Below are 12,467 nucleotides of genomic sequence, written 5' to 3' on the forward strand. Positions count from 1 at the left end.
TCTGTGAAGCACAGTTTCCCTGGTTTGAGTCAAGCTGCAGTCGTTTCTCTTCTCCCTCTTTGCCTGTCTAATGAGGGCACCCTACTCAAAAATACATAGAAAGTGCATTGGGCTTATTGAAGGTGCTCTTTAGTTGCTGGGTCATGAACTGAAGAGCTGGACAAGAGGAAGTTCTGATGTGATGATGATGCTGAAAGTCAGGTGAATGCCTGTTAACCTAGCCGCACGTACTCAGATACTTCATTCTGAGCCAAAAGAGCTTGGCCATCAGAAACATGAAAAACACACCAGATTTGAGACACAGCTACAAACACATCTTCAGTGAACCAGAACCTCCAGTTAGAGTCAGACCTCCCACTGATAAAACCAGACTACCCAACACATCTCATCAGTGGGTGTCCAAACAGCAGACAGGGAAACATCTGCTGCATTAATGCATCATGTCTCACCTGTCACTGTGAGAACCGGCTCGCTAACATTAGCCGATGTGAAGGCATTAACATATTGAACAGCAGAGGGGTTTATCTGAACCACATGTTCAGTCAGTGTCTCTCTGGTTGCTAGAGCTCAGTAGATCATTTAGTTTGTTTATGTTTTACAAAGTTTAAGGATATGTATGCTGGTTATGCTTCTCTCCATATACTTCATTGGTACTGAGGTTGTTATTTTTGATGAACTCCTCTTGTTTTCTTCTTTTTTAAAACCATTTTCATTTTGTTAGTTTAGTTTTATTTTCTTTAAACTTTTTTGAAGATTCTCTTTTTTTGTTATTGTACCCAACAATTTCCCAAAAGACCCTAAATTTCACTGTTGATGATTTAAAACTCAACTTATTTTGATTTGATTGATTTTGATTGTGGGTGTATTCACAGGTATGTTCTTGTTTTCTCTGGACCAAATCATCAAAAATAAAACACAAGCATCCACAGGCATCAAACAAACTCTAACATGGACAAACCTTTTTTCTATTCAGAGTGCAAACCAGGTGGTTATATTGTAGACCAATTAATGCCAGAAAAAGAAACACTGTTGTGCTTTGTCTACAGGTAGTTTGGAGCTCACATTACTGTGCTATTCTTGAAACAATTACAGACACAATATCCAAAATGTTTCCCCAAAATCCCTTTCTGTCTTCTACCCAACGCAGAAAGCAGTTTACTTTCTTGCAAAATCGCACTCAAGTTCTGTCCATACGAGCCACATCTTTCAAGAGGATGTCCATAAAAAAAAAACACACACAATTTGAATTAATGCACATTACCATCCACTGCTGTTTATATGAATATTAGTGTGTGTGAGTGGAGGTTTAACAGGAAAAGGTGGAACTAATTCTCAGGTCAGTGCCATGTACGCCATTTAATCACTAAGTCCGTTGAGTCATTTTTAAGGATATCATTCTATATTACTGTTGGTTAATAAAGAATATTATATATGTACTGTTCATACAGGTCCCATGATGCACTTTTAAAATCCCCTTGTAATTTTTATTCTTCTTTGTCTGAAAATCAGTACTCTGCCTGTTGTTTGTTTTGTTGAAGTTCTGAAGCCTGCTGCTGTTGTTTCTTATTAAAAAGAAAAATCACTGTGTTGTTCAAACATCTCGAGGCAGTTTAAAAAATGAATCAGTTGGTCTCGAGAGTGTCGTTGATTAAAACTGGTCTCCAACCTCTGTGTCCACAGCCTTCAAGTCTCATCAGTCTGAACAAATATTTCAAAACAACTGCTGACCTGAGATCAGTTTACTGTCTGTTTTTATTAAAAAATCCATGAATATATTTACAGTCAATTTATAAAACCATTATCATCTTTCTACAAGGAGTGTCATTTTTATTTTTTAGAGCAGAACACAGAAACTGTTTATTACATATGCTGGGATTTTGTGAGGCTTGTGTATTTTCTTTAACAAATTACTAATTACAAAAAAAAAAATGGTTGTAAGCAATGTTCCCTCTAAGCTGCGCGCACTGCTCCTGCTTTGTCCGCGCACAGCAAAACTATGTAGCGCATAAAATTACAGTGTGCGACAGTGTGCACGTCTGATGTTGCTCACAGTGATCCAAGGAATTCTCAGGGAGTTTGTGTGTATGCTCAGACACATGAAAAATTAGGGGAACATTGGTTGTAAGTTATGCCCAGATACTTGGATCAGGACACTGGAAATGACAACAGCTCTTCACTGGTTTCTCTGTGTTGGGTCCTCCAGGTCTTTCCAGGACCTGGCACGGCAGATTGACGTGGACTACGGCACGGTGAGGGACTCTGCGGTGTACGACTACTTCAGGAACAAAGGCACCAACCCTCTGGAGCAGGACAGCACCTATGCAGAGCTGTGGAGGACAATCAGCAAGAACAACGGCATGGACTACTCCGTGTCCAGCCCGATCTGAGGGCATACGCAAGGTAGTATTTTTCATATGCTATAAAACTAATTATAGCTTTACACTGATAAATAGAGTCAGATATGTTTCCTTTAGAATCACCATTATTCAGTGATGACTTTAAATCCTATGGGAACTTCTCAAACATGGACTGCTCATGACTAATTCAGCATCCATTAAATGGGAACTATTTGACAAATACAGTTCAGGCTAAAAGACTGGGCCTTAGCCCACAAAAAAGATTGAGATCTATCCTCCTACGACCAAGTAGTTTTTCTGTGCAGCAGCTTATTTCGGCTCATTGTTCAGTTTTATTGTTAGGCGACCCCTTGTGGCCGTAGTAATAACGACAGGAGCAAAGGAGAAAGGAAAGTGAGAAGGCTCGCGTTATGTTGGCGGGTCAGTGGATTGGTCAGTAAAACTCAGGATTGAAACCAATAGATAGTCTACAACCTTAACTAAGTTTTTATTACTGTAACCATGACAATGAATAAAGTCCTCTGATCTTAAGGATGTACTTATTTTAACCCTAAACTATGAGCTTGTCCCAACCATGAATAAGCTTAACTGTGTGGTTATTAACTGTGGTAACAAAGGCGCAGTACACGGCTGCCGGTGCACCCCACCTATTTATTGTTGTAACCGTGACAACCAAGGGTTCCTTGGTCCCTATCATGGTCCCCACTATCATTAGGACGCTATTTCAGGAGACGCTTCCATGGGTCATATCAGAATCATATTAACCCCACCTGTAGCAGTCCTTCAGAGTCTCCCATCATGCAGTGTGCCTGCAGCTGCATTACCACATTAAAAGTGGTAGATGTTGGTAAAACTAAAAGCTAAAGAAATGAACTGAAAGTCAGTAAGTCACACGTATGTGGACATAGATAAAAACATACAAAACCATGTTTTCACATGTATCAAGGAGACATGTAGACTAGTTACATGTTTTTATTTCATAGGTATCAGATTGTCTGTGTGTATATGATACACACACACACGTTGTCTGTGCCTGATTCTGCCACCTAGTATCAGTAATTGTGGTAGACACACACACACACACACACTCCTTCTGTTTTATTCACAGCAGGCAAAGATACAAAGACACTCCTCTGTTTACCCATTACTTAATTGCAACAGCAGTTCCACGATACACCAATTAGTGAGGCAGTGTCGCAGTTTGTGTGTGTGTGTGTGTGTGCCTGTGTTGTAGTTTGTGTGAAAACATAAGTCGTGTTTCACTGCTGTACGTTATTATGCTCATAGATCTCCCAAAAAGCCGATGACAAATTAGCATCGGAGAGAAATCGGCTCTGAGCGCATCCATTATTCAGCCATTTGCATGATAAACATCCCCCCAGATTCTTTGACGTTTTCTCCCCGCAGTAACCCCAAACCGTTGCGCGCACACACATTTTAATCAGTTTTATTGCCATTGTCGAGCGTTTTTCCAATACAGAGCCGCTCAGCTGCCCCCCCCCCCCAGTCCACCCACATGCTGGCACAGAAACACAGCATCCAGATTTACTCAGGCTGCACTGAGAGGACTTGTTTTTGGACTCAAAAAATCACTGCAAGGTTTCATTGTTATGTATGCAGAGTAAGCTGTGGCGCAAACAAGCAGTGAGAGAGTTCCTTCATCTTTACCTGAACACTGCCTCAGCTGTAAGATCTACTGCACTGAGGCAGAATGCCTTTATAATGACAGTGTCCTCTGCTCTGATCAGTATTGACTCTCATTGGCTGCAGTGATTGAGGCAGCTAGCAGCTCTTATGTGTGAAAATGATCTGGGTGCAAGAACAAAAACAACCCTAACATCCGAGGAGAGCAACGATACTGGACAATCGTGCAGAATCCAGGGACATCTAGCGGCTGTAGTAATTACAATGGGAACAAAGGAGACGCACTGGACTTTGACAGAGAAGACCACTGTTTCAGTTTCAGCTTGAACCCAGTGTTGTTTCTTCACCATCTTCTCCACCATCTTTTCCTAAACCTAACCAAAGTGAGATCGTTCACAGCAGTAACTGTGTGATTATTAGCATTACCATGACTACAAAGCTCCTGTACCTGAGGGTAGGAGTAGCGACCGTTTAAGTTAAAATCACCATGTAGAATTTGCCTCTATAAAGGAACTCATTTCTACATAAGCCTCTTCAGATGACTCCTAATGTCATTGCTCGGCTATATTGTTCATTCATATAGAAGAGTGGAGTGTTTGTTGGTGATGGAAGTCTCTGTTTACAATACTTATGCTGCATTCTTGAGTTGTGACACGGACTCAGATTTGGAGTCTGTGAGCGTCTCCTGTGTTGGCTTTGTGTCCTTGTCTGTCCTCCTTTGATTCACAAGAATCTTTTTCCTGCTGAATTCTTTTCAGCTCTCAGCAGCCCAGTGCGTTGTCACGTAGCACCCTGCACAACTTCTTTCTCACTCTCCTCAGATGATGAGACGTGAACAGCAGCAGCCACATGAAAGAGAGCATCAGTGAGACGTGACGTAGTAATTAGGCTCCAACAGCATGAAAGGATCTAAAGACTGAAGTCTCTCTGTTATGGTACAGAGAGGGAGGAGAGAGAGAGAGGTGTACAAACACCTGTATCTGTATTCACACACCACAATTAGCAGTGACAGTGAAGGCAGACGCTCCTGCAGCAGCTCTGCTGACACAGTGAAAACACCCACATCCTCATCCACTTACTCTCCACCTGCTGCTGCTTTTTTATGCCTGTTAGTGCCCCTACCTCCTCACCCAGTAGAGTGGAGGACCCACCTCCTCTGCATAAGAGGTACATTTGCAAACACTGCAGTTTTGTAGCTTGTAGAGGATGGAAAGGACTTAGAACAAATGGTCATAAGTTTTGACATAAAATCATGAACCTTTTATTGTGATGTTGTGTTTATTATTAACTTACTGATTATAAGGATCAGGTCCTGTTTACTAGACCCTAATTAGACCTAACTCCACATCATAACCAATATTTATATAGCACCAAATCTCAACAGAAGTTATCTCAAGATAATTTCCATGTAGACCATGTATGGAACCATCTAAACTGTGCTCCTATTATTATATTTAAAGAGGGAGACCCAGCAATTTCGCCATGGTCAAACCCTAGGCAACAGTGGCAAGGAAAAACTTCCTTTTAAGAGACAGAAACCTCAAGCAGAACCAGACTCAGGGGTGGGCAGCCATCTGCAGAAAAGCATAGCATAAGACGTAAAGTGGTATCAATAATACAATAGAGGTCGTAATAACAACAAGCAGTCATACTAGAAGTAGCATTAATAATTTGTAATTCTAGCAGCAGGTGTTGAGTGGAGTTGTAGGAGCAGCAGGAGACTTGTCATCACAGATCAGACTCTACAGCTCCAGAGGCAGAAATACCTGCAGAAAGAGACAGAAGAGGAGAGAGAGACGGAAGAGCACAATACTACAGGAAAGGGGAGATACTGAGTTAGTAACATGTATTTATGGGATATGATAGAGAAAGAGAGAGAAGCTCAGTGCATCATGGGAAATCTCCCGGCAGTCTAAGCTTATAACAGCATAACTAAGGCATCAGACTTTATCTAATTATTATCTAAGTTAGCTTGTAATGCATCAGTGAGCCTTTAAAAATAAACAAAACTGAAGAAGAAAAAAGAAATGTATAAAAACACATTGATAAAACAAATAAAATAATCATGTAGTGTAAAAATAATATTGTCCAACATCTAATGATTATTTTCATTGTCAGTTAATGTGTTGATTATTTAATTCTGTGTTACCAACTGGTAGGTTGAAATATGGTGAATTTCTGGGGCTGGGCTTTTATTTTGAAGTATTTTCCCACTTCTTCATTGAGCAGCAGCACTATAACTTCCTGCTTTTAGCAGCAGCCATTGCTGCTAGTCTTTTTAGCCATGTCTTCTTTTATACACCAATTTAATTTTAATTTATTACTCATCTGTAAAGTGCCGTAAAATAGTTTTTAAAAAACTGTCCATCACAGGTTTCCCAGATCCCGAGATCATGTCTTCAGATGTTTTGTTTTGTCCACCCAACCCAAAGATATTCAGTTTATGATGCTATAAAAGAGAAGTAGAAAATCTTTGTATTTCAGAAGCTGGAACCTGAAAATGTATGGCACATCTCAGTAGAAGTCCATCACTTCCCAGCTACAAGTGAACAGGCTGTTTTGGTTTGTTTCCCATCAGCAGAGCCAGAGATTAAAATTGGAGCTGATTGGTCGGTCCAGTGTTTCCATAGAAACTAGAGCAAAATGTGGAGAGGTTTGTTACAGTCAGAGAGTCTGAAAAATGATAAACAAACACCAACTTGTTAAACAAACTGTTAACGATTCCATCATCATCTGTGTGTTTTGTTTTCCCCTCTCTCTGCGTGTCTGCAGGCGAAGAAGAGTCCCTACGCCTTTCTGTGGGACATGGCGGTGCTGGAATACGCGGCCCTGACAGACGACGACTGCACCATCACCGTGTCAGGAAACAGCATGAGCAGTAAAGGCTACGGCATCGCCATGCAGCACGGCAGCCCCTACAGAGACCTCTTCTCTCAGAAGTGAGTGACTCCACATTCATCAGGCAGGATGGGAGAGCTGAAGAGCAGACAACTCTCTTTTTATTCCAAGTGTTCACCTGTAGTGTTTTACCTGCCAGAGAGGTATTCATGGTAACAGATGGAAGTAACTCATTTAATGGTGGCAGTAAAAATTTTAAAAGAGCTCCAGCTTGTAGAACGGGAGATGTGATGCATCCAAAAGTCATCAGAAAACCCAATTTCACACACTAATCAGGTGTTTATCAGTTAGCAGAATATTGAGATTCTTTCATAACTTTAAAGGAAACTTGTGGAGTCTTTGACCACTAGTGGCACTATGTTGCAATTCTTTTATTCCCATCCCATTTTATTTCATTCCTGTTGCAGTTTTCACGTAGTTCAGATAACATGCAAAGCAGTGCTTTACCGGTTAAAGCTAAAAATAAACATCAGTTAGAATAATATCTCTCCTTAAATCTTAGTGCAGAGTTCTGACCCATAAAGAATCTGATGTTGACTGTTTGCATTCAGCTTGTAATTTACTGCCCTCTTGTGGCTGTAGTAGGCTGTCGTCTCTGGAAGCTAAGCTGACTATTGTTTGTCATTTTCGTGGGTGAGACCATGTCCTGCTGACAAAGGCTGGGGGTTGTAAAGCAAAGAGTGGGGGCAGCATTTCTTGGATGTAATCCTGGGATATCTGACTGGTTACTAACATTAGCAAGCTACAGAAAGGCAATAAGAATACATACAAAGTAAATGAACAGATAATGTTATTCATACTCGTACAAGGAGAGTAAAAGCACACAGTGAATTTGATTCCATTTGATTGTTTGCTGAAGTGTGAAGTGGCTGGATGTTTTCTTGTAGCTGTGTTGGACAGTCAGGAGAAGAAAATGCGGATGAAGGTTGTCTCTCATCTCGTCTTTGTTTTCTTCTGCTTTTATTTTGTAATGAAATGAGGCTTGATGTGGAGTTAATGATGAAGGGAGATTGTTTTTACACAGCCGTTATCAGCCTGTAAATCCTCTGATTAGAGGAGAGGCCGTCTCAGCCAGTTACAGCAGACTGGTTTTAAATTCATGTTAACTAGGGACATTTTGACCGGGCTTATTCCAAACTTTGACAGTTCTGTGCAGGTGTTTGAAACTTGCGGGTGTTGTAGGTGTTTAGTGTGAGCTGAGAAACACCTCCTGCAGGCAGTTTTTACTCAGCCTTAAATCAATAACAGTGCTCGACGTTAAAGCCTAATTAAGCTCACATGAAACGAGCTTGTATTAAGCAGCACTGTTGTGAGGCAAATGGGATTATTCACGGTGTGATGTGTAAACAGAGGGACGTGTGCTAATTGCTTATTTGATTTTGTGAGGTAGATGTCTCTACACAAGCTCTACACACATTTTTTTTAGGAAATTCAATTATCTGCTTCAGTCTGAAGATGAAATCAGCAAGTCGTAGAGTGAAACCTTGTCTCCTCTCTCTTCCCAAACACAAATTGATCCCAGTGCGAGTTTAAAAATCGCGTAGATCATTTAGTAAATCTCCACATTATTACATCATGAATTAACGGTCTGAGGAGTCACGTAAGCCCCCCCCAAAATGTGAAAACTTTCTCATCCGTCTCGTATTGATCAGCTCCAAGGAAGCAGACAGGAAGTCGGTGTAAAAAGAAACAGGAGTTGACAAAGTTAAACAGAGGAAAGTGGAGTCTGAAGATGTAAAAGCTTCCAGTTTACTGATGGAGTTTTGTCACAGCGGGTATTCGATTGATCAGATTTGCATTAGAAGTTAAAATTGATCTGATTCTTAAAGCTGCACATGACAGGTTCAGAGGGAGGGGAGGACATGTGATGTGTGATTTCATGCGTGGAATGAAAAGCAGTAGGGCTCAGAGTCCTGAGGAGCCTGAAAGCCTCTGAACTCACTGTATGAAGTTGTGAGAAGGGCAGCATTTACACAGCAGTCACAGCTGGAGCTTAGAAAAAATGTTTGATGTCTGCCACCAGCTCCTCAACTCGTAAACCACCGTCTAACTTTCTGTGTAATTTCTGTGAGGAAGGAAAAAAAACACACAAACAGTGATTGTGAGGTTTGAGGCCAACAACAGCAACATTAATAGAGATGTTAACACAAAGCATTAGCTGCTGCACCGCTGAGCTGTGGGTACGCTATTACCAGAGCAGCCGTGCTGAGGGGAATGGGCTCTCTGGGATGTGTTTGTGCGCCCTATGGCTGCGTGGGAGGGACGCCCGGGGCCCGAGAGCAACACCACATCCGAAATGTCATTTACACCTCCTCCAGCTGCGCGTTTATCTGACTCTCCCTCCTGTCCTGTCGACTTCTATCTTCATCCTTCCCTCCTCCTCTTACTCTCTCTCTCTCTCTCTCTCTGTGTGCTTGTCTCTCGTCGGCCAAATCCCATTTCTCAGAGCTGCTCTTTAAAGCTTTGAGACTGTCCGCTTTGTAACTGACGAGAGACCGGATCAGATCACCTGAGGCCGCTGCAGCAGAGACATGGAAACAGAGAACAACTTAGATACACTGCAGTCTCAGAGTGTCAGGACACTTCTGTTGTAGCTTTGTACTGAATGACCGTCTCTGAGGTGAACAGTGCAGCACCTTTTTACCTTTTGCAAGGTAAGAAAAAAAAAATAAAAATAAAAAGTGCTACACACGCCCTCCACTCTAAACTAAACAACCAAATTGGTGGCAAGAGATACGCCCCTGGTAAACTGAAGAAAATCACTGTTGGCAATGCTGTTTTGGTTTATTAAGGTTTAGAGAAAGACCGTGGTTCAGGGTTAAAATGTATACTTTGTTGAGGTTAAGAAGACCTTTGTTATCTTGGCTACATGAAACTGGAAACAGCATTCTCCCTGTTAAAGTCCAATGCACTGTGTACTCATTAATCTACCCCAACTTCCTCCCTTCCTTCCTGTGCTCCCATCATAATTACTACTGCCACTAGTGGGTGCTGACACTCGGACCATGAAAAGCTGTGAGGTCAGTCTTGTCCATTGAGAGATACTGTAGTGGCTGTAATCGATCCACCTGTTCATCTCTGTCCTGATTGCAAACAAACAAACTATCAGGTTGTATAGAATCTCTAGAGAAACTCTGGATGATACTGATTTGACTTGTTAATGGAGGACTGTGGACTGTCCTCCCAACTCTTAAGACTAGAAACGTCTCGGTAACCAGGCCAGTAAGCCTTTCAATGTACAGTACAAATGGCTGCTGATGTGTTCAAATTCTTTAATCCTAATCCTAATCCTTAAACTGTAAATTGGCAAAGACAAAAGTCCAAGTATTTACAGACTGTAACAACAGAATCCCTATAACCCATGGTAAGTCTATAATCAATTTACCACTGCACAGAATTCTTTGACTTATATTCTGTAAACTAGAGCTGAAACAATGAATCGATGAATCCATCAACAGAAAATTCATCTCCTGAAGGTCCCCAGATCCCTGAAAGCTGCAGGCCGATACATTTAGACTTCCTCGCTTTCCGATACATGTATATGTCGTGCGTTAAGATTAGGTTAGAGTTTTGGTGCTCATGGTGCAGAGCGAGCTTGTAGCAGAAGATGACACTGAACTTGACTCTCTGACTCTCTAACCTCCTGCAGCTCTTTCACTTTCCTCCCTGATTGCAGCGATCGCCAGGGTTCACTGTTGACCTGTGGGACCGTTTCTCAATCACGGCCTCCCCCCTTTTCCTTCTCGTCCCTCTGCACCTCACACTTCCTCTTTAATTAAGCAGTTCTGTGTTTATTTAGGGATTAATTTGTGGCAGTGAATGGAGACAAAACCGGTGGTTAATAATGACGTTTTTTTGCACTGGGCCGGGCACAGTTCAGCAGGCGTCTGACGGCCCGAGGTGTTCTCGCAGCACAGCACTCTGGGACGACCAGAAATAATGTGCCCGGCGTGTTAAATTGAGGGCACTGCTATTGTTCAGCTGGAAAACCATTATCTCCACATTTCCAACCATCATTTTAATTCCTAGTCCCATAACTGCTGTATTACCTCCATCCCTGAGCTTGCATTTGATAATCCTGCCATTAATAACCTTTGCAGACTTTGTTGCTTCTGCTGCTCATTTGTGCTGTGAAACTATTTTGTCCTCGGGGTGTTTCGAGGAGAGGGGGGGGGGGGGGGTTTGAGATGGAGACTGCGGTGCGCTGACCTTCAACATGTTCACGCTGAGTTGAGCAGATTAAATGAAGCAATCTGGGCTCTGATTTTACTGCAGCTAAAAGCAGATTGTTCTTCAGCGGTTGTGGTAGAGTTTGCTTAATTAACTCAACATCAGGAGAGCGCCGGGCCTGCTGAAACTTAGTGTCTGTCATTAACTAATGCCTTCATGTACAGGAAGTATAACAGTATTTCAGGTTGCAGATCAAACAATAAGAGCTGTTGTCTGTATCCAAGTGAGTAAGTTTAGTAAATTTCATTATGTGGTTTGTTGCTGCCAGGAGCATTTTACTAGACATTGGATAGTTTTCATTTATATTTCAACCATTGCAAAAGTTTCAGAATGAGAGCTATAAGCTAATCATTGATCCATAGTACAGGCCCTGTGTAATAGTCAGGTGTACTGACAGCTGTTCTGATGATGCTGGAGAGCCTTGCTGATGTTAGACAAATCGGTAAAACTGCATTTGTTCTTTGCTGTCTAGTGAGCTGGTGGAATAGGTGCAAGTATCGATATGCAAATCGCTGCTTAAGGGTGTGTTTCTGCTCAACTGTGAGAGTGGAAATTGGGTTTGTGCACGTGCCCCCAGTTCCACATTGACATTGAGATTAATAAGACATATGATTGTTTTCTCAGCTACTGTTTATAACGTGAAGAATGAACCTCAGTATAAAAACATGAACTCACTTATCTCTATTGCTACCTGGCCATGTAGTTAGATTTGTTTAGGTTCTGAGAAACAGCCAGCTGTTGTGGATAATCCCCAGAACACACTATAAATAACACTTTATTTCACAGGTACACCATTTAATTTAATCTTTCTGAAATGCAGAAAAAAGTTCATTTGGAGTCCTTTAGTCAAGGCACAGTAGGTCATCTGAACATGAAAAACTGTGTCTACAGGCAAGAGAACAATAGTGAATAGTTTTCATATAATTCTAACTAAAAATGACATAATTCTTTTTTTTAAATGTCATGTCTCAATCCAATGAAACATAGTTCCAGGCAGATATTTGGAAAAACTGGGTAAATAAAACCCAATGTCTCTCCATGTAGATAGATGTATCTACATGGAGAGATATCACAAGAGGTGCGATATAGTGTTTGCTGTTGGTTCATTTAGTCTGACAGTTTGTTTGTGTTAGATGATTTCAGTTTATGAGGGGGTGTTATTTTGTTTTGCAGTGAGTGACATATCGGCCCTGTGAACTCCATTTTTAATCGCTGTGGAAGCTGCATTAGTGGCAGCTGTGAGCTATTACCTGGATGTTTGTAAAGCTGTTGTTGTTTATTTGGTGATAAACTACTACTTGGCCATTTCAGCTAACACCTAACTTATGGATTTAAGTG

At 41.5% G+C, this 12,467-nt stretch overlaps 1 protein-coding gene across 1 annotated transcript in view; it reads left to right on the forward strand.

Annotated features, from left to right (window-relative positions):
* Positions 1-12,467, forward strand: part of grid1b (glutamate receptor, ionotropic, delta 1b) — a 486,702-nt gene that overhangs the window by 463,823 nt on the left and 10,412 nt on the right. Inside the window, 3 exon segments of the mRNA XM_018666587.2 lie at positions 2,204-2,381; positions 2,383-2,400; positions 6,774-6,940. Coding sequence (XP_018522103.1) covers positions 2,204-2,381; positions 2,383-2,400; positions 6,774-6,940 — 363 coding nt within the window.

This window comes from Lates calcarifer, linkage group LG23 (assembly GCF_001640805.2).
Source record: "Lates calcarifer isolate ASB-BC8 linkage group LG23, TLL_Latcal_v3, whole genome shotgun sequence".
NCBI lineage: Eukaryota > Metazoa > Chordata > Actinopteri > Centropomidae > Lates > Lates calcarifer.